This window comes from Panthera onca, chromosome F1 (genome assembly GCF_046562875.1).
Source record: "Panthera onca isolate mPanOnc1 chromosome F1, mPanOnc1 haplotype 2, whole genome shotgun sequence".
NCBI classification, from domain to species: domain Eukaryota; kingdom Metazoa; phylum Chordata; class Mammalia; order Carnivora; family Felidae; genus Panthera; species Panthera onca.
The window spans coordinates 67,100,790-67,119,599 of record NC_138355.1 but is presented as its reverse complement, the minus strand read 5'-3'; the positions used below and the strand labels follow the sequence as shown (position 1 = coordinate 67,119,599).

Here is an 18,810-nt window from a genome sequence, read left to right as displayed (position 1 = left end):
TCCTGCCTGGAGGGGTCCGCACTCTGTCCGGCACAGTCCAGGCTGGCGTATGGGCAAGGGAGCCAGGCGTCGAGTCACGGAACCAAGCTACTGACCGCGCCCAGAACTCACAGATGGGACAGTTGTCATGGGTCAGGTGGAAAGGTGCTGCTGAGAGACTAGGGGGCCACTCAGTATGGAAGAAGGAGACACGAGGTTACCGAAGCGTCACCTCTACAGACAAACCCGGGACATGCTCCTACGGAAGGCACAGGAGTGTGGAGCAGAGACGGTGTTTTTACCCAACTGGTAACCATTTAATGCTCAGTCTAATCCGTGCTGTGGGCCCTGGGCGGATGCGATTCTAACAGGGAGCTTACGATCTAGTACAGGTCACTGGGAGGTCCCACACTAACTAGAAGCTTCTAGGTTTCAAGCCCCCCTCTGTGCCAGTGCTCAGAGACGATTTCTGAATCTCAGAAGAGCCCTGGCAGACGGGCATCAGCGTCCCCATCTCACCGGTGAGGACACTGAGTCTCAGAGGCATAAACCACCCAAGAAAGGACGGGAGCCAGCACGGAGCCCCAGTCCCCCGTGCCTGCTGCCTCGGGAAGATCTGAGCCTGTCACTGACTACAGACACACCATTGAGTCTCTCTGAGTCTTAACGACAGGTCAGTGAAATGATGTTCGGTCCTATAATGCAGAACAAATGAGATATCCTCAAAGGCAGATTACGGGGTGGTCTTACTCTGGAAGTGTGGTGCCAGGAGAGGGCCACTGAAGAGCAGAGAGAAGGCCTATGGAAAACCCAAGACGCCAGGAGCCTGAGCCTCTTTCTGGGGCAGTGTAGACCAAGAAAGCAGGGGTCCCAGAGGCCAACCCGGCTCTGCCAGGCCAGAACCGAGGGAAGCCGGGGCGATCGTTCCCAGAGGTCGCCGGGGGAACTGGTGGGGCCCGGACCTCTTCCCAGGGCCAGACCCTGCCAGAGTTGAGGCAAGAGACCTCAGGCTGGAGATGGGGGTGCAGACAGATGCTTCCCCACTTCTTCCTTCCCTCTTTCAGTCTGGCTGAGAATCTGGGGGAGGAAAGTCCCTAGGGGTGGAGAGGAAGTTGAGAGCCGCCGCCGCCGGGTGCTGGGCCTGGGCAGAGAGGCAGAGCTAGGAGACAGAGCTAAGTGCGGCGTTGCAAGATGTCTATATTTGCATGCTGAGCTCACTGCTGCTCTTTTCCTCCCTAGAAAATAAAATTACATCATGGTGGGGGGAAGGCAGGAGGGCGGTATATTCGGGAAAGGTGAGAGGCACACAACGGGGCATCACCCCCGAGGAGAGAAGATCCGGGGCTCCAGGTCAAGGGGACGAGGCCCCGTGTTGCTTCCCGCCTGCATCCCTACCCACGCCCCCGCCCCCAATGTGGAGAAGCCCGAGCCAGCCTCCGATCCCTCGCTAGCGCTAGCGGGTCCCCTGACCCAGAAGGGAGGAGGAGAGAGGTTTTTCCAAACACAGGTCAGCCAGCTAAGAGGATCAGAGGCCCGAGGCCCGCCGGACGCCTAAACCCTAACGCACTCTGTGCTCCCCAGGGTCCCAGCCGCCGCGGCCACCGAAAGGGAACCGGGCGACGAGGGTGTCCCGCTGGGAAAGAACGAAACCCGAGGGCCGGGTCCCGCAGTCCCCGGGGGCGCGGGCAGCGGCCCTCGGCAGCCCACCCGCCGGCCCTCCCTCAAGCCCCGCCCCCGCCCCGCCCCCGCCGTGACGTCACCGGCCGGCCGGGCGGGGCGCGCGGGGCTCGGACTCGGGCTCGGCGGGCGGAAGCGGCGGCGGCGGCGGCGGCGGCAGGAGCGGCGGGAGCCGAGGAGGAGGCTCCGGACGCTGCCCAGGAACCGGGACGCCGGAGAGCCGCGCCCTGAGCGCTCAGCCCGCGGCGGTGAGAGGCGGGCCGGGGCCGGGGCCGGGGTCGGGGCCGGGGTCGGGCTCGGGGCCGGGCGGGCGCGCAGGGGCGGCGACCCGGGGCCGCGGGGGGCGGCCGGGGTGCGGGGTGCGGGGCCCGGCCCGGGGACGCTCGGCCGGGAGCCCGCTTCCCGCGCGGGCCGGCTCGGCCAGGACCCCCGCCGCGGCCCGCGGGGGGCCACCGGGGGACCGGCGGGCGCGTGTCCGGGGCAGGGGGGCGGGAGCCGGGGGCGGGGAGGAGCAGCAAAGGCGAAAGCCCTAATTTCCTCCAGTCCGTGTCGGAAGCGACAGGGACACGCACACCTACGAGAGACACGCCAGCACACACGGTGACACACACCCATGTGACTCTTCCACACATCGCTTCGCACACAGCAAATCACAAACGTCCCTGCACTACACATCCACCCCCTCCCCCCACGGCCTCCATGTGCACGTCCCCTGGGAGAACATCTGTCTGCGGGACAGCTGAGTGGGGGCCCCTGTCCCCAGGCCACCCTGATTGTCCGGGCACAGTCTCCGAGCCCTAGGCCTCAGGTTGTCCCTCTTTAAGACAGAGGGACAGGGAGACGGGATCCGGAGTGAGTGAGCCCGCCTGGCGCCCCGACGCTGGGGGAGCCGGGAAGGTAAGGGGCTGCTGCGGCCTCTGCCCCCCCCCCCCAGGTCCACTTAGGTGCCGGGAGCGGCTGGTTTCTGCGCCCCGAGTGGCCCAGGGATGGAGGAGGGGGTGGGAGAAGAGGAGAGGGAGAAAAAGAATGAGTATGAGTCAGCCAAGGATGGAGCCCAAGTCAGAGAGAGAGAGAATGAGGAGAATGTGTGCGAGGGACAGGGACACAGTCGGGGACGGGAGGGGAGGAAGCGAGGCCGAGGTGGCCAGAACAGTGGGAAGAGGGCTGGGGGCTGGGCGGCACGGGCTCCGAGAGCCAGGACCCGGCGAAAGCAGGATGGGGCGAGGCCCCGGGGAGTTCGAGAAACGTGCTGAATGTGTGGGTTTTGTTTCTCGACGAGTCTGGCCCCCAGGCTGTCAGAGCGATTAGCTTTAATTGCTCTTCCCTTTGTGGCTAAACACTCCGTTGGGGAGATTGCCAGAGATGCCCTAGGCTGCCCACCGCCCCGGTTGCCTACTTCCTCACCTCCCCCGACACCTGTGCCCGTCCTGTGTGCATGTTGTCATGCGTGAAGAGGGCCACGGAGTCACGCCCTGCCGGGCCGTCCCCTTCCCTACGGACCCTCACGCGCCACCTGGATGCAGCCAACCAGTTCAAGCCCCTCCCCCCCCCCCTTCCCCAAGCTGCCGCTCTCTGGGCAGCAGGGAAACTCTAGCCCTGAGTGTTCAGAGGGGGACACTGAGTCACAGACCCCAGCGGTCCTCGGTCCTCGGGGCCACCACCCAGTGGGACCGGCTGAAAGCCCACTGATAGGACAGGAGGAAGGGAGCGAGAGACTGCAGGAAGGAGACGGGTGAGGGGGAGAGGTGGGAAGGAAACCGAAACAGGAGTGGGAGAGACACCACCAGCTGAGTGGCCAGCACTCGGGCCACCTCACCAGCAGGCAGCCCTCTCTGCCCTGCCCGACCCGATGCCAGAGGTCTCCTGATGCCCCCATCACGGGGCGTCTGCCTTCTCTAAGACTGAGGGCCTCTGTGCCCAGGGCTAACCCACCTGCCTTCTCAGCCTGAGGCCCGGGTATCCCGTCTCCCCTCATTCCCAGGCTGGCCAGCCGAGTCTTAGAGCCCCCTTCTTCCTTTGGTACAGGAAGAAAGACACCCCCCCCCAAAGCTGAATGGAAGCTAAGGGAAGAAGTCAACTGAGTGCGTTATTAAGGGAATCATTAGGACTAGGACTGCCTGAACTTGGGGCCCAGGTAGAACGGGCGCCCTGCCCTCCCTACTCACCCCTCTGCTTCCCGTCGCCTGGCACCCCATGCCCGGATCCAGAATCGAGGCAGTAAGACCCCCTCCTGCTGGTGTGGGAGACCTCCTCCACCCCCCACTCCGGCAGCTGCCACAGATGGGGGGGCGGGGGGGGAAGGCTTTCTTTTGAAGTTTACTGGGAGTTTGGGACCAAACGGGAGAGGGGATGGGCATGAAGTAGTGTCCCAACGCACAGGGGTTACCCCGCTTTGCTAGGCTTCTCAGGGTGCCCCGGCCCGCTCCTTCCGCAGGTGGTGCCCCAGGGCCCCCACCTGTCTTGCTCTGGGCTCCTATCCCCGGAGGCCAGCATGTAAGATCCTCCCCACCTGCCCCTCTGCCCCCAGCTTCCTCCATCACTTCCACTTCTGTCAGGGCTCCACCTGGGGCCAGCTTGGAAGGAGAGGGAGGGAGGGAGGGAGGAAGGAAGGAAGGAAGGAAGGAAGGAAGGAAGGAAGGTAGGTAGGTGTGAGGAAGCAGTGAGCAGAGCACAGAATGATCTGGGAGGGAAGGGGACTGACTTCCTGGCAGCCTCAGCTCCGGCCCCGGTTCCTGCCTTGGTATCCTGTCCCAAGAATGGCCTCCGCCCAGGCTGCCTGGTGTTCCCCAGACAACCTCTGTGCTGCTCCGGGGACCTGGAAGACTTTGCAGGGCTGGGAGGGGAGGAGACGCCTCTGTAGGCCCTGAGGAATCCTGAGTCTCGGTGACAAAAGTGACCGGGCGAAGGAGCCCGGCTTCTGCCAAGCCCCACCGGGGCCACACTGCCCCGAGGACGGTGCTTGTCCGTGAGACTTGAGAGCCACCTAAGGAGATTCCACTTCCTTGCACCCCAAGAATTCCCCAAGGGGCTGGCCTTGCCCCTGCTGCCCCACCCAGGCCTGGCTGGACGGATCTCTCCAGGGAGGGAGCCCCCAGGCCGCCTTTCCCACTCCCTACTGCACAGCTTCTGTCTCTCCTTGCTGCTCCCACACCCCTCCCATCCAGTGGTGTCATTGTCCCCACCGCTGGGGGGGGGGGGGCAGAACTGAGGTCACCCTGGTAACCGCGGAGTCCCCGCACCCTCCCCTAGGATCCCTCCTTCGCAGCCTCCTTCCCTCTCCCAGCCCCGGCTCTTCCTCCATTCTGGGGGCCCTCCTCACCCTTCCCTTCTCTCTGCTTTCGGGCCTGTGATTATAGAGCTGACACACGCGTGCGGCGTTCACACACGCGCACGCACACACACACACACACACACACACACACACACACACACACACCTCGTACGCTCACCGCCACCCATCCAGCCCCAGCACGTACACATCCATTCCCAGAACACGCACGCACCCCCACACCCCGCCGCCGCCACCTCCCGGTGCCCGCGCCCCTCAACGTTCCCCCCACCCCCGCGCCTCTTGGGGGCCTCGCGTCTGCCTCGAGCTCTAAGAAAGCTCCTACCCACCGCCCCCCTCCTTCGTGGGTGGCTCACTCACACATTAATCCCTCCCCGCCCACCTCCCCTGGAAGTCTGTGTTTTAGATTCAGAGCCCTAAACCCAACTTCCTTCCAGGAGACACACACACACACACATTCTCCTTCCACAGGATCTAGTTACAGCCTCTTCTGCGTGAAAATGGACAGGAGACCCCTAACCGCTGTCCCATTTCCCAGCCGAGGGCTTGGTGTCAGGGTCTCCTCCATGGGGGGGCAGGGTCTTCTTGGGGGCACCCTGCCTCCTTCCCGTGCTGCCCCTTCCTTTTGAGCTCTCTCCACCCCACCCCCCCCATGGATGTCCTCATGCCTGGACCCCCTGCCCGTCACCCCCCTCTCCTGGCCCGGGATTATGGAGGGGGTTGGGGGGGGGGGGCTGGGCTCCAGAGCCTGCTGCTGTGACCTAGATTTCAAGGCAGAGACGGCTCCTGGTGCTGACAGTCAGAGAGCATTGTTCCTGGCCCGGCCTGGTGGGGCGGCCGCCGGGCCCTGCTGTCTGCTTGCACCTGGCTGTGCAAGTGAGCGTGCCCGTGAGTGCCTGTTTCTTGTGGGGGTCCTGCTGGCTCATTGTGTGTGTGTGTCACGGTGCCTGCCACCAAGGGAGGCTTGTTGGTTCCGGTCCGAGTAGGGGGTTGGGAATGCGGACTTCTGGGTCCACGCCTTTTACTATGCCATGCCTGTCTGCCTCACTTTCCCTGCACCTAGACCAGACATAAGGAAAATGGGGTGAGGCCAGCCCCTCGCTGTCTGCTACGTTCCCAGGCCAGCGTTGGGGTGATTTGTGGGCAGTCCCCGTCAAGTACAAGGTCGTCTATCTCCTTGTCCCAATCCTTGGTTCAGCCAGAGTTTAGGATAGAACTTACTTTTTAAAATGCTTTACTTTTCTGATTATAAAAGAAATATATACTCATTGTGGGGGGGGGGGGAGCCCCTTTTAAACTCAGCACCGGAGTTTCACATCTTATCACTTCCAAAAGTTCATTCTAAGGTCTGACCTTCCTTCTTCCTGTCTTAGTCACGCTTCCTACCTAGTGGGAAGGAGGGCCTTGAACGTTCTCTACCTTCCCACTTCAAGATCTTCCTGAAAGAGGGGTGGGGTGAAGGCCTGGGGGAGCCGCAGCCTCGCCCAAGCCCCCCTCCAGGAGCCCACCCCGAAGGTGGTACCAGCCGGACGTGGGTGCAGGCAGCGGTGACAGCCCCTTTGCTGCCAGACTCTCCCAGAGCTGCCTCGAAACCCCTTCCCCTGCCACCCAGCCAGCCTGGGAACCGGGCAGGGGGCCAGAGCCAGCCGCTTGGTATTCTGGGGCGCGGGGGCTGCGGGCGTAGCACAAAGGCTAGGAGAGAGGGCTGTGCGGAGGCCCGGCGGCCATCAAGGGAGAAACGGGCTCCACAAAGGTGGGGGTGGCCCGTTGCTTCCCCCTCCCCGCCTGCCCGAGCCCTAAGGACTGAATACAGGGGGGCACGGAGGGGCCAGGGGACCGTTAGACCAAGCACCTAGGCATCCATCCAAAATGAGTCATTAGAGGGGCGGTGGGGAGTTGAAGTGAGGGACCCCTTTGCTTCTGGGGAAGAATGGGAGCTAGAACACACGAGCTCTAACCAAGCAGCCCCCCTCCTGCCCCTCCCAGAGCTTCTCACTGCCACGGCCGGCCAGCCTGCCTCTCCCTGAAGGTCGTTTTGGAGTGTTGTGGGGTTTTTGTTTTGTTGGGTTTTTTTTTTTTTTTTGACAGGGGGAGGGGTTGCAGGTGGGTGGGGCGATTCTGGGGGGGGGCCTGGGAGGCAGTGGGTGAGAAAGTCTGGAGCAGGTTGCTATGGTAACCGCCTCCTCAGTCAGGGGAGCTGTTGCCAGGGTTACTGCTGGGGGGGGGCAGAAATGAAAAAAGATGGGGGAGAAGGAGGTGTGACTTGTCACTCTAGGCTGAAGCTTGGCCCCTAGCTTCTCGTCTCTTCCCGACTGCTCCCGCCGCCCTTGGGTCTTCATTTTCTCCCTCCAGCCGGGCCCCCCCCACCCCCCCCAGCCTCCGCCAGGGTGGAGGGAGCTGGTGGAGGCGGGTGCCGGTGAGGAAACCGGACTGGCACCTCCAGCTCAGCCGCCTCTCCCTTTGTTCATCCCGCCCCCAGTCATGGCCGAGTACGGGACCCTCCTCCAGGACCTGACCAACAACATCACCCTCGAAGACCTGGAACAGCTCAAATCAGCCTGCAAGGAGGACATCCCCAGCGAGAAGAGCGAGGAGATCACTACTGGCAGTGCCTGGTTCAGCTTCCTGGAGAGCCACAACAAGCTGGACAAAGGTGGGCGGGGGCCGCGGCCTCTCGGGCTCAGTCCTGGCGGCGGCAGCGAGAAGCAAGGTCAGGGCCGCACGCGCCAAGCACTCTCCTCTCCGGCAGGATGGGGGAGAGGCTGCGAGTAGAGACCCGGGGGTGGTGGTCCCTGCGTGCCTTACGGTGCCGTCAGTCACTAACGGGGGCGCTCACACGCCCCTGTGCTATTGTCAGATGTGTGACAACCCATTAAAACACAAGTCGAAGGCGATGGGATTGGAAGTAAAACCACAAGTTCCGACGTTTTTGGATTCACTTTTAGAGACCACTGCTCTGGGAGTGGCTTGGGCGGGGAGTCGGTGCGTTAAGCTAGCCCTGCAAGGCCAGTGTATTTCGAAGGCAGGGTCCAGAGCGGGGGCGTGCTTGGCAAAGGACCACAGTCCCAGAGGCCGGAGTGTCTGGTGTGCCTGGAAGAGCAAAGGGGGCCTGTTTGGCTTGGCTGGTGGGGCCTAGGGGACATTTAGCGGTGGCTGGAAAGGTAAGTTAAGGCTGCGCCGTGGGGCGCCTTGAGGGACGGGGTATTCGGCGGGCGGTAAGTGACCCGTGGGCCCCGTGGGCCGCGAGAGGTACTCGTCTGCCTGTAGCATGGCGAGCGGTCGGGAGGCGGCTGCAGAGGGTCACAGGGGAGGAGCCAGGGAGGAAGGACGGAGGGCGTCTGCAGTCTAGAAGCAGCCCCGCCACGGAGAGCATCCTTCTGGCCACGGCCGTGCCCGGGCTCACGAGGCCCAGCATCTCTCCTGGCTGGTCTGGGGCCTGCACCCCCATGGGTGCTGTCGGGAAATTCTTTCTGATGCTGACGAGGAGGAGTGCTAGGGAGTCAGCGTGGGTGTGGGGGGTCAGGAAGGCCATTTAACTCTTCTGTTCTCCCCTCCCCGCAACGTGGCACCTGGTATTCAGCCCGAGTCCCTCGTTCTAAATCCCTAATGTTTTAAAAAAAAATTTTTTTTTCAACTTTTTTTATTTATTTTTGGGACAGAGAGAGACAGAGCATGAACGGGGGAGGGGCAGAGAGAGAGGGAGACACAGAATCGGAAGCAGGCTCCAGGCTCTGAGCCATCAGCCCAGAGCCCGACGCGGGGCTCGAACTCACGGACCGCGAGATCGTGACCTGGCTGAAGTCGGACGCTTAACCGACTGCGCCACCCAGGCGCCCCTAAATCCCTAGTTTTAAACTTCACTGACCAACCACCTGCTCTTCCTGGGAAGTCCTCCGTATTTACTGTTGGTGCCTTAGCTTGCTTGTCCTGCTCGGCAGCCCCGCCCCTTCCAGGGGCGTGCCCTCTGATAGCCAGTGTGGGTCCCAGAAGCCTGGCCTGGTGGGGCAGGGGAGGCCTCTCCAGCCTGGCTGACCCGGTCTCCGTCTTCCTTCAGACAACCTCTCCTACATCGAGCACATCTTCGAGATCTCTCGCCGCCCTGACCTGCTCACCATGGTGGTGGACTACAGAACCCGTGTTCTGAAGATCTCCGAGGAGGATGAGCTGGACACCAAGCTGACCCGCATCCCCAGTGCCAAGAAGTACAAAGGTAGGAGGCCACGCCTTCACCGTGCACCTCTCCTCCCGCCCAGGGGTGATCCTTGGAGCACTTGACTCTGGGGACAACGGAGGCGGAGGCGGATGCGGCGGGCCTGCCTGCTGTCGTCCACGCCTCCCGTCCCTGGACACCTCCCTTTTTGCCCCCAGACATCATCCGGCAGCCCTCGGAGGAAGAGATCATCAAACTGGCTCCGCCACCGAAGAAAGCCTGAGCGAGGGGGAGGAGAGGAGGAAGGTCGGACCTTCACTGGACCACTCCCTTCCCCCAGCCTCCAGGGGAGGGGCGAGGGCAACCCCCCCAGTCTACCCACTTACTAACCTGGTCCTAACCCCCTTACTGTGCGCGTGTGTGTGCGTGTGCGCACGCTCTGGCTGTCCGTCTGTATGTCTAGCTCATCAAGTTCCTCCTCCTTGTGAGAGGATGGGGGTCGGGCTGGGGGGGGGCTTCGTTTCCCCACTTTAGGGGGAGGTGGGGGCTGTTTCTATGCAAATAGAAATGGGCACATTCCTCCTACTGCCCTTTCCTCCACTCTTCCCCCCACACGGCCGAAGTGTGGGAGCAGAAAGGACCTGTATTTTCCTACACTGAGGAGCTGAGCTGGGGTGAGGGCCTGGGGAGAGGTGGGTGGACCTAATGACGAGCAGCGGGAGGGAAAGTGGTTACCCAACCCCCACCCGGACGGGGCAAAGAACAGCCAGAGTTCCGAGTTTGTACTCCCACGCTGGATTGGCCAACGAGTCTTTTCTAGTGGTTCCTCAGGTTGGAGGGCCTGGGCCCCGGCAGGTCCCATTTTGCTCCCCTCCCATGGGCCTAGGATGGGTATGAGCCAGGGATCTAAGGAGAGAGGACCACTGGATCCCTTCCTGGCCCCGAAGTTCAAACCCCATGGAGCACCCAGCATTAGACCCTCCCGCCTCCCCCAGAGCCCATGCTGGGAGCAGGCCCCCCTAAACCAGATGTGGGGTGGGGCGGCCCTCTTTTCCACTCCTTTATTCCTACTCAGACTGTTGCACACACTGACTCCAAACCTAGGGAGACTGAGGAATGAGCTCCTTAGGTCTTAACCCCAACCCCGTCCCACCCACAGGGTCCCAGCGTGGTGACTACAGGCGACCCTCCCTATCTCGGGTCTAGAACGCCCCCAGCTGGAACGAAGGGAAGAAGCTAATTACAGTGTCTTCCTTTGCACTGACCACCCGCCCTCCCCCCCCCCCCCCCACCACCGCCAGTTCAGTCCAGGAGGGGACTTGTTAGCCCGTCGCCCATCTTCCCCACTCTCCTGGCGTGTTGGGCTCGTGAATGCCTCCTAGCCAAATCACTAGAGTGCAGTGACCCCAGCCTCCTTCCTGTGCCAAGATGCCCTCCCTGCCCTGACCGTGCTAACTGTGTGTACATATATATCTACATATATGTATATTAAACCCGCACTGCCATGTCTGCCCTTTCTTGTGTCTGGCATTAACTTAGTGTCTAGGCCAGGGCGGGGGGAGGGGGGGGGGCGCAGTGAAGGGAGCGCCAGTCCAGTGGCTGTGTAGTCAAAACGAAGAAACTTTCTTCAACTTTAAATTCACATGCAATCTCAAGAGACTATTAGAGAAAGTTTTAAGTTCAGAGCTTTGAAGACATGGGAGCAAAACTTAAGTGTGAGCGGAGGGCTGGCTGTCGGAGGAGGGAAGAAGCCAGACTGGCCGGAGAGAGCCGCCTCTGTGCCCAGCCCAGCCGTCCCCTCTGGCCACCGCTGTGGACACCTGCCTTAACACATACACCTTGAGTACTCCACACAGTTTTGCCTTAAAGGACCTTCCCAAGTTTCCCCAGCCCTGTCTGGCTTCTCCCTCAAGGACAGAGAGATACTTGCAGAATTGGGAGGGGGGAACTGAGCACGAATTGTCCTTCCGGTCAGGATATGTGATGTGAGAGTGTGTGTGTGTAAGAGAGAGAGAGAGAGAGAGAGGGAGGAAGGAATTAGGAGCGTTCTCTGAAGAGGAGAGAGGGGGAGATGGGAGAAGGGAGACAGGGTCATTTTCAACAGAGTCTAGTAGTATCTCTGTAAGGCAAAAATAATCTAAAAAGACTAACCTGCCCTCCCATCCCTGTACTGCTGTGAGATCGTCCCTATCCTGTGCTCCCCTGTCTGCAGTGTGCACGGCCTCATTCTAACCCTGGAATAAAGGTGATTGTACTGTACCCGATTCTAGAATTTCTGTGAATTACCAGGACTTTGGAGTCTTTGAATGACTGGGAGGGGAGGGGGAGAGATACCCCAAATCCCTCACCGCAGCCTGGAAAACACCCCTAATGGTATCCTTCCCCCCGCCTCCCCCCACCCGTCTCCCGAGTGGCCCTGAGCTATGGGGCCTGCTCCACTGGAGCCCAGGCCTGGAAACACGGCTGTCCCAGACCAGACCTCAAACCGTAAGGGAGACAGGGCCAGGAGCCTATAGTGCAAGAGACCAACCCGGTCCATCACGAATGAATGGGCCACATGTCGCACACACAGCGGCAGTCAGAAAGGAGAAGAAGAAAAAAAAAAAAAGCTTTACTGAGAGAAAATACACAACCAATTCCAGAGTGCATGGTTTTCAGGCCACTCCACGACCCCGCCGGCAACAGGAGTGCGCGCGTCCCCGCCTTGGGGAGGAAACGCAGCAGCTGACATCTGGTCTGAGCGTTGCTAAGAAAAGGGGCAGGAGGAAGGAGTGCCTTCCATCCCTTCACTCTGCCCTTCCTTCCTGGCCTGTTCTAGGAGAATCGGGCCGCCTCAGGATGCAGAATTCCTGGTTGGGGGCCGGGGGGGCCGGGGCGGGGGGGGGGGGCGGATAGCAGCACAAGCAATAAGGGCAAAGATTCAACTTAGGACTTTCATTCAGCGACCAGTGACGAGACAGGTGTCCAAGCCCCAGCTATCTTCATCCTTAGATTAACGATTTGTCCCTCAGTCGCAAGATGCCAAGAGGTGGACCAGCTAGAGAGGCCACCCCAGGAGGCCTTTCTCTGCTATACTCCCCTCCCACGAGGAAGGGGGCTGCTGGGGCAGGGTGGGTGGCTTAGAGAATCAAGCAGCTACAGGTAAGAGCGAGCGTGTCCTCTGTCACGTACAGTATGAGGAGAGACAGTCTGCAGTGGCAGAACCTTCCTGAAGCCACAGTTCAGTCAAGTTTTAAAGACGGGCCAGCCTCTGGTTGGGAGAGCATCCTGGGAGCACCCACAAGACCCAAGGAGAGGTAGGAGATCTGGGGCAAAGAACTGAAAGGAACTCCCTGTTTTCCCAACCCCGCAACCGCGGCAGGAAGCAGGGAAGGGCAGAATCGAGGATCTTTCCGTTCTGGAGCCTCCAAAAACCCAAGGGGTCGGCCCCCATCTCTGGTGGCCGCAAACAGAGGGCGGGCTGGGCCCTGTGCGACTGCGAGGGCAGGACTCCCACCCTCCACCTTCAGTCCCTTCCCTGCAGTCACGGAGGACATACAGGTATTCAAACTGACAAGAATTTTAACGTGCTACATCCAAGTTTGACTTGCTTTTTAATATATTTATAGATATAAAATTAGGCCTCTAACAGTGACAGGGCAAGGAGATTGCTGCCACCAAACAACTTTTTTTTTTTAAGTAACAGAAGAGGTAACATCCTTCCTATCCTTCCTCCACTTCTGCCCCTCCTCCCGCCACCCCAGCCCCCCTCACCAGACCTAGTTAGGGGTGACGGGATGAAGAGAAGGGCATGAGGGACACGTCATCGAGTGTGAAACACCGTGGGAAGGACAGAGGATGAACGGGTGGGAAGGACAGTGAAGAGTGTGGGGCGGTTAGGGGCTCCGAGGACTCCCCAGAATAACAGGATCCTGGGATGGGGTCGTCCGGGGGCGGGAGGGGGGGGGCAGGGGAATGCAACTGTCACAGACTTTTAAAACATAAAGAAAAAGGTCAACAACCTAAACCAAAGAGAGAACGGCACATCCACCGCCCCCACCCCGGCCCATTGGTACTGAACAGCCAGTTATCCCCGCCCCCCACCCAAGAAACAAGGGAGATTAAAGAAAAGGAAACCCCATTCCCTACCCCAAACCAGTTAACAAAATAGGCTCCCCCCTCCCAAAAAAAACAAGGCTTTGGGGAGAGGCTGTTTCTGCTGAGCCCTCTGCACCTCTCCGCGGAGCCCATGCCAGGGCCTGGCTCCTACTCCTAGCTACTCCGCAGGTTCGCGCCCCCTCCGATCTGTCTGTCTCCCAGGAGGTCTTTCTTTTATCTAAAGCAAAAAGTCCAAAGTGCGTTTCTGCTGAAGGTAAGGGCCTGAGACAGGAAAGGGCTGTCCAGGCAGGATCGGGGTTGGCAGCTCCGGCCCGCCCCTCCCGGGTCCGAGGCCTCAGGAAGGCATGCACTGCACCCGGTCGGGTCCCTCCTCCTCGTCCGATGTGTCTGAGGAGCTGGGGGACTCATCCGAGTCTGCATCTGTGGCCCCAACCCCAGGCTCTCGCCAGCGCTGTAGAGTAGGAAAGGCTTGTTAGTAGTTTCCCCACAAAGAGGACAAGCCTGTTAGGTCTTAACTGTAACTCAGGTGCTCTAGGCCAGGGGTCGGCGGACTTTTCCTTAAAAAGGCCAGATAATAACTATTACCGATCACGTCTATTGCACATGTCTATTGCAAGTCTTCGGCTCTGCTGTGGTAGCACGAAAGCAGCCACAGACAACGTGAATGGGCGGGTATGGCTGTATTCCAGTAAAACTTTTGCCAAAACAGGCAGCATGCCAACTGCCAGAGTTTGCTAACCCCTGCCCTAGGCCTCTTCGGGCAGAAGGAAAAACAGAAAGTCACTCTGACACTTATCATTTTTCCCAACTCCTTCCCCACCCTCACGCCTCTGCAAACACCGCGCTCTCACTCGTGGCGATGGAGAGCAGAGAGCAGACCCCACCCGTCTGCCTGGTGGCTCTTCCAAGGCTACGCCAGGGCTCTGGTGGGGGTGCAGGACAATGGATAAGCAACCCAACCACAACCACCCGATCGCTTTTTAAAATGGCGAGGAAGTGTGCACTAGGACATGTGACCCTTGCGGGGGTCACCGCCCCCGGGCGCCCACCCCCCAACGCCAGCTTACCCGGTGGTGGCGTCTCTGTCTCAGGTGATGCATGAGGAACCAGAGCATGTGGCTATCAAACAGGTCAGTGTGGTGCAAGCTGTCTTCATCCCGCTCCCGCTTGTTCTTCTTAATCACCTGAACCGGAGAGGGTGCTGGGGGTGAGTGTGGCGAGTAATGACTAGGGACCCCGGCCCTGATCAGAAGGGACGGCGCCCCATCCCCCTGAAAACGTCCTCCAGGAGCCGTTAAGCCGAAGGGGAGCCAGACCAGATTAGGAAAGGGTGCCCCAGGTTTATCCACTGAGAAGGTCAGGAAGCTCTAAAATAGAACGATTCTTCCGAAAGACCCCCCCTTCCCCACTCCGCCGTGAACTCGGCGCACTCCACAGCTGCCCCTGGACCCCTGCGCAGGGGATGCTCCCCGAGGGCCAATCACAGCCGCGTGGGGGAGGGTGTTAGACTCAAAGTGCAACATGGACCTCCGCAGTCAGCTACTTACATCCTTCAGCCCTGTCAGCTCAGTGGAAGTTTCAGCGGTGGGTGCCCAGATCTTGACATCATGGTCTAGGCCGCTGGTTGCCAGCACGGGCAGGTGAGGGTGGGGCTCAAGACAGTTTACCTGGTCAAGAGGAAAGGAAACCACAGGCTCAGGGGTATATGGGAATAGGACTTAAAAACCACTACTCACCTTGAGCCAAACATATTCCTCAATCAGAGCTGAGACAGTGCTGGGAAGGCAGGCCCAACCACCACGAACGCAGGCCAAGGGCCCTGGGGGTGGAAGAAACGCTGGACACAGACTGGGTAGATAGAACAGGCCCATCTCTCATCTCCCAGGTATAGGTAGGGGTGGCCTTGCCCTAGACACAGCCCCAGGGGCAGGCGGGTGACTGGCCAAGCTCACTGCTGGCTTCACAAAAAGGCAATGAGGTCCAGATGACCTCATCTACTCCGGATTCCACAGTCCCAACTTGCCCAAGGCTGGAAAAAAAACATCTCAGTGCCTTTCACCAAATGGCAAATAAATTTTTAAAAATGAAGAAAGCAGCAGCTGCCGCTGAGCCCCCAGAAAAGAGAGAACAATCACATTCACTTGGCACGGTTTACTTGGACTGGAGGGAGGCACAGGCTGGGGAGGGGTGAGGCAGTGGAGGCACGCGGATGCTGGAGAACCCTGCACGCCCCAGGGCGACGGCATCCTGCTGTGCACCCAGAAAGCCCAACAGGCTCAGCCATAGGGTGGCACAGTGTAGGAACACAGCTTCCTGGGGCAGCCACGGCATCAATCTAAACCACCTCTGGGTACAGTGACTGCGCAGGAGAAAGGGACTGTGGCAGGCAGACAGGCAGGCCTTCTGGCTTCAGCAGCTTCCTTCTGTCTGGGGGCACCCATGCCCCCTGCTGTCTAACTTGGAAACATCAGCCTTCCAAACAGGGCAGGGCAGGGCAGGGCAGGGCAGGGCAGGGCAGGCAGCTCCCAGGGCCACTGGAAGAGCTGGTCCCAGATCTAGCTGCTAAAGCATTTTGGGGCTTAGTCAGCCGAAGAATAGATAGGAAAGGCACCCGGAAGGAAGAGGGTGTGGCCCTAGCCAGTCCTCACCCGCACCCCCCCCACCCCATCCCATCCCGCCTTGCAGCTGCCCCCGTAGGCCAAAAAAACAACCCCTGGCAAAAAGCCTCTTTTATCTTTTCCTTCTCTCTGGACCAACCTCCTCTGCCTGGCCTGCACACGCAGAGAGCGCAGCTGAGGGGAAACTGGGGCCAGCATGGAAAATAATACTGACCCGGGCTTCCAATCGTCTTTGTTCTTCCATTTTACAAGTAAATAAATGCTCAGAGAAGACTGAAGTGAAGCCCGAGCCTGAGAGTAAAGCAGAAACCCCGTTTCCCCTCTTCTCTTTCTCTCAAGCCCCGTATCAGCTCGCTGCGAAGTTTCTACTGGGGCTCTTTTCAGGTAGTGCGGACAGTTCTCAGCATCTGCGGCATGAGGAGACCCCAGACAGGAGCTCCACTGCCGGAGATTATTATCCAAAGATACGTGACAACTTACACGTACAAACCAGAGATCATTCCGCCGCCTCCTGAGGAGCCCTCCACCCTGACTACCTCTCCTGGAGCAAGTCAGCAAAATCAAAAAAAATTCCTTGGAACTTGGGACTAAGGACAAAGCCAAAGGCAAGAGAGACAGCAGTCAATACCATATAGTATGTGGGTTGGAGCCTGCAGGGGGAGCCGACAGAGAGCTTCTGGGCCGGGCCTGTCTGAACGCCAGCACTACCCGGTCAGTAACAACCTGAGCGGAGCGACGAGCTCCAGCCTCAAGAGGCCTGGGCTGGGAGATACGCGGATGGGACAGAGCAGTGAAGTGCTCTGGGGGACCAAGGACTGTCCTTTAACATCAACCCCACCCCCTTGTCCTTAAATGGGAACAAAGAAAGGACTAGAGACTGACGCAAAACCAGAGTCGAGAGACCTGGGCAAGGCGGATGATAACTTCTAAGATCCCTTCTGGCTGTAATATTCTACTTTACGATGAGCTGCTATGCATCTTCTTTGGAGGCTGGTGCCCGGCGAGCAGCTGCAGGGAAGTTAGGGCCAAAAACACGGAGGCGGCCAGGTGGGAACACACAGATCATCAAGCTCACATGGGGACAAGAACAAGCTGGGAAACGCTCTTCGGGGTGCAGCCTCTAGATCTCTCGTTCTGGTCTCTCACTCTCGTGACCACCAGATCCAGGCGTGGGGCCCGCCTATCCCAAGCGGCTGCCCTCTCCACCTGAGAACCTGGATTACCCATCAGACCCTGATATTGGCAGAGCTGAAAGCAAACCGGCCTGCAGAGTGGTTTGGGAGAGGGCATTCGGCCCTGCGTCTCTCCGGAATGGAACGCAAGACAGTTTATGATCTAGAAAGGATTCACTGGGCCCTCTGACTTCCTTCTGACTTCCTTCTGACTACGTGCCTACTGCAGAATTCTCATGAAGACTCCAGTGTTTTAGTTTGTTCACTGCAGATGATAGAGGAGGACCTACGGAAGGGCAGGACAGGAAGCGGGCAACAGTGACATACACCTTCAAGCTCCACACCCTCTCCCCATGCGTCCAGGCCAGAGAAGCCTGGGATCTCTACTGGCCCCAGGTCCCGAAAACTTAAGACAAAACCAGAAAAAAACCTGAAAGAGCTTCACGTGAAGGCAAGAAACACGCAAGGAAAGGGAGCCTGACTGCAAAGCACCATTTTAAATTCTACCACCACTGTCTGGACACCTCATGAAGAGATGGGCTCTTTGCAACTGCCCGGAGCTGAGACGGAATGAAAAGGGAGAGAGACCAAGCTGTCTCAGCCGTTCCTGAGAGGCTCCTAACCAGACTCGGGTAATCAGTACAAGGCAGTCTCCCAAACTGCCTCTTTCAGATCTTCTGCAGTCCAAAAATCTTACAATAGGAAGCCACTAAATTCCTTTTCAGAGTCTGGGTCTCAAAAAAGAAAAAAAATACACGATGAGCTAGATGGATCTTAAGAGCTGACCGTACTTCACTCCCCAATTCAGGACCCCTCATGCTTCCTTTCTGCCCTACCCCTACGAAGGGTGTCTGGAATTCAAAGGACAGGCAGACTGTGATCTGCTCATGGGCTGTACAGCAGGCTGCTCAGTCAGTATTTAAACCACCACCACAACAAATCACCGTATTTGCTCTGTCCCTATCTAAATGTAGATGTTATGGGTTTATATTCATTTAAATATAAACATGACATTTCACCTTTACGTATTTAATACGTATCTCCTAAGTACAAGGATATTCTCCTATATAAATAAAACGCTATTGTCACATGACAGAAACCTAACATTGAACGCCCCACGAAAGGATGTGTGGACCATATTCTGACTCTCCCAACTGCCTGAAAAGTGCTCCTTCTACCTTGTATCCACTGACCCAGGATCCAGTCAAGATGCCTACTCGGCTACTCTTAAGGGATGAGGCACGTGGCACGGAGACCCCTTTGGCACTGGGCACGATGGGAGTGCCCCGAACTCCCATGCTCTCCTTTCAGAAAAGGTGCATGGCTAGAGACCCCGCATTCAGGCCACAGGCTCTTCCCTACAGTCCCTTTCTCTCCCGAACAAACCATGCCTCAGAGGGGCAGAAGGCAGAACACGGGAGAAAACATTCCAGGCAAACCTCAGCACCCCCTGGTGCCTTCGATGTGGCTGGCCAGACTCCAAGACAGGGCATCGCGCCGCCACAGTGAACTCGGGGGCCCTGCGAACACCTACCTCAATGGCGAGAAGAGCAGGGAGCCGGCCAGGCCGGCACAGCGTACTCACCACGCCTCCCTTGTCCCCCTCCATGAACTGCACGATCTGGCAGGAGGACTTCTCCCAGAGGAAGATGTGCCCGCAGTCACTGCCGCTCACCACAAACTCGCTCTTGGGGCCATAGAAATTGACGCCTTTTACTGAAACGATGAACGAGGGAAGAAACCACACGGAAGTTGGCATCGGGCCTGTATGTATTTACCTCATAGGGAATTTAGTTATTCACAAACTCCGAGTCAGCAAAGAGCCAC

At 59.0% G+C, this 18,810-nt stretch overlaps 2 protein-coding genes across 8 annotated transcripts in view; one reads left to right on the top strand and one right to left on the bottom strand.

The window, feature by feature from the left end:
- The first annotated feature begins 1,758 nt into the window (after positions 1-1,758).
- PEA15 (proliferation and apoptosis adaptor protein 15) lies at positions 1,759-11,354 on the top strand. Of its 2 annotated transcripts, XM_060644552.3 has the most exons (5): positions 1,759-1,904; positions 7,425-7,598; positions 9,000-9,155; positions 9,314-9,401; positions 10,255-11,354. In XM_060644552.3, exons 2-4 carry the CDS (start codon positions 7,427-7,429, stop codon positions 9,376-9,378), a joined length of 393 nt encoding a protein of 130 aa, XP_060500535.1. In that variant the 5' UTR covers positions 1,759-1,904; positions 7,425-7,426; the 3' UTR covers positions 9,379-9,401; positions 10,255-11,354. The 2 variants fall into 2 exon arrangements, with proteins under 2 accessions (XP_060500535.1, XP_060500534.1); XM_060644551.3 differs by having other exon boundaries at positions 1,760-1,904; positions 9,314-11,354.
- A 330-nt stretch (positions 11,355-11,684) lies between these two features.
- Positions 11,685-18,810, bottom strand: part of DCAF8 (DDB1 and CUL4 associated factor 8) — a 41,682-nt gene continuing 34,556 nt past the window's right edge. For all 6 annotated transcript variants that reach the window (XM_060644543.3, XM_060644540.3, XM_060644542.3 and 3 more), the window contains 4 exons: positions 18,569-18,699; positions 14,741-14,860; positions 14,261-14,377; positions 11,685-13,644 (listed from right to left, as the gene is read on the bottom strand). In XM_060644543.3, the coding sequence (XP_060500526.1) occupies positions 13,528-13,644; positions 14,261-14,377; positions 14,741-14,860; positions 18,569-18,699 (485 nt within the window). In that variant the 3' untranslated portion in view covers positions 11,685-13,527. The remainder of the gene's footprint in view (positions 13,645-14,260; positions 14,378-14,740; positions 14,861-18,568; positions 18,700-18,810) is intronic.

Excerpts from the sequence above, each read along its gene's own strand:
- PEA15 (XM_060644552.3), top strand. The coding sequence starts at position 7,427 with ATGGCCGAGTACGGGACCCTCCTCCAGGACCTGACCAACAACATCACC. Across the intron at positions 7,599-8,999 it reads CCACAACAAGCTGGACAAAG|ACAACCTCTCCTACATCGAG; the intron begins GTGGGCGGGGGC and ends GTCTTCCTTCAG. Across the intron at positions 9,156-9,313 it reads CAGTGCCAAGAAGTACAAAG|ACATCATCCGGCAGCCCTCG; the intron begins GTAGGAGGCCAC and ends TTTTGCCCCCAG.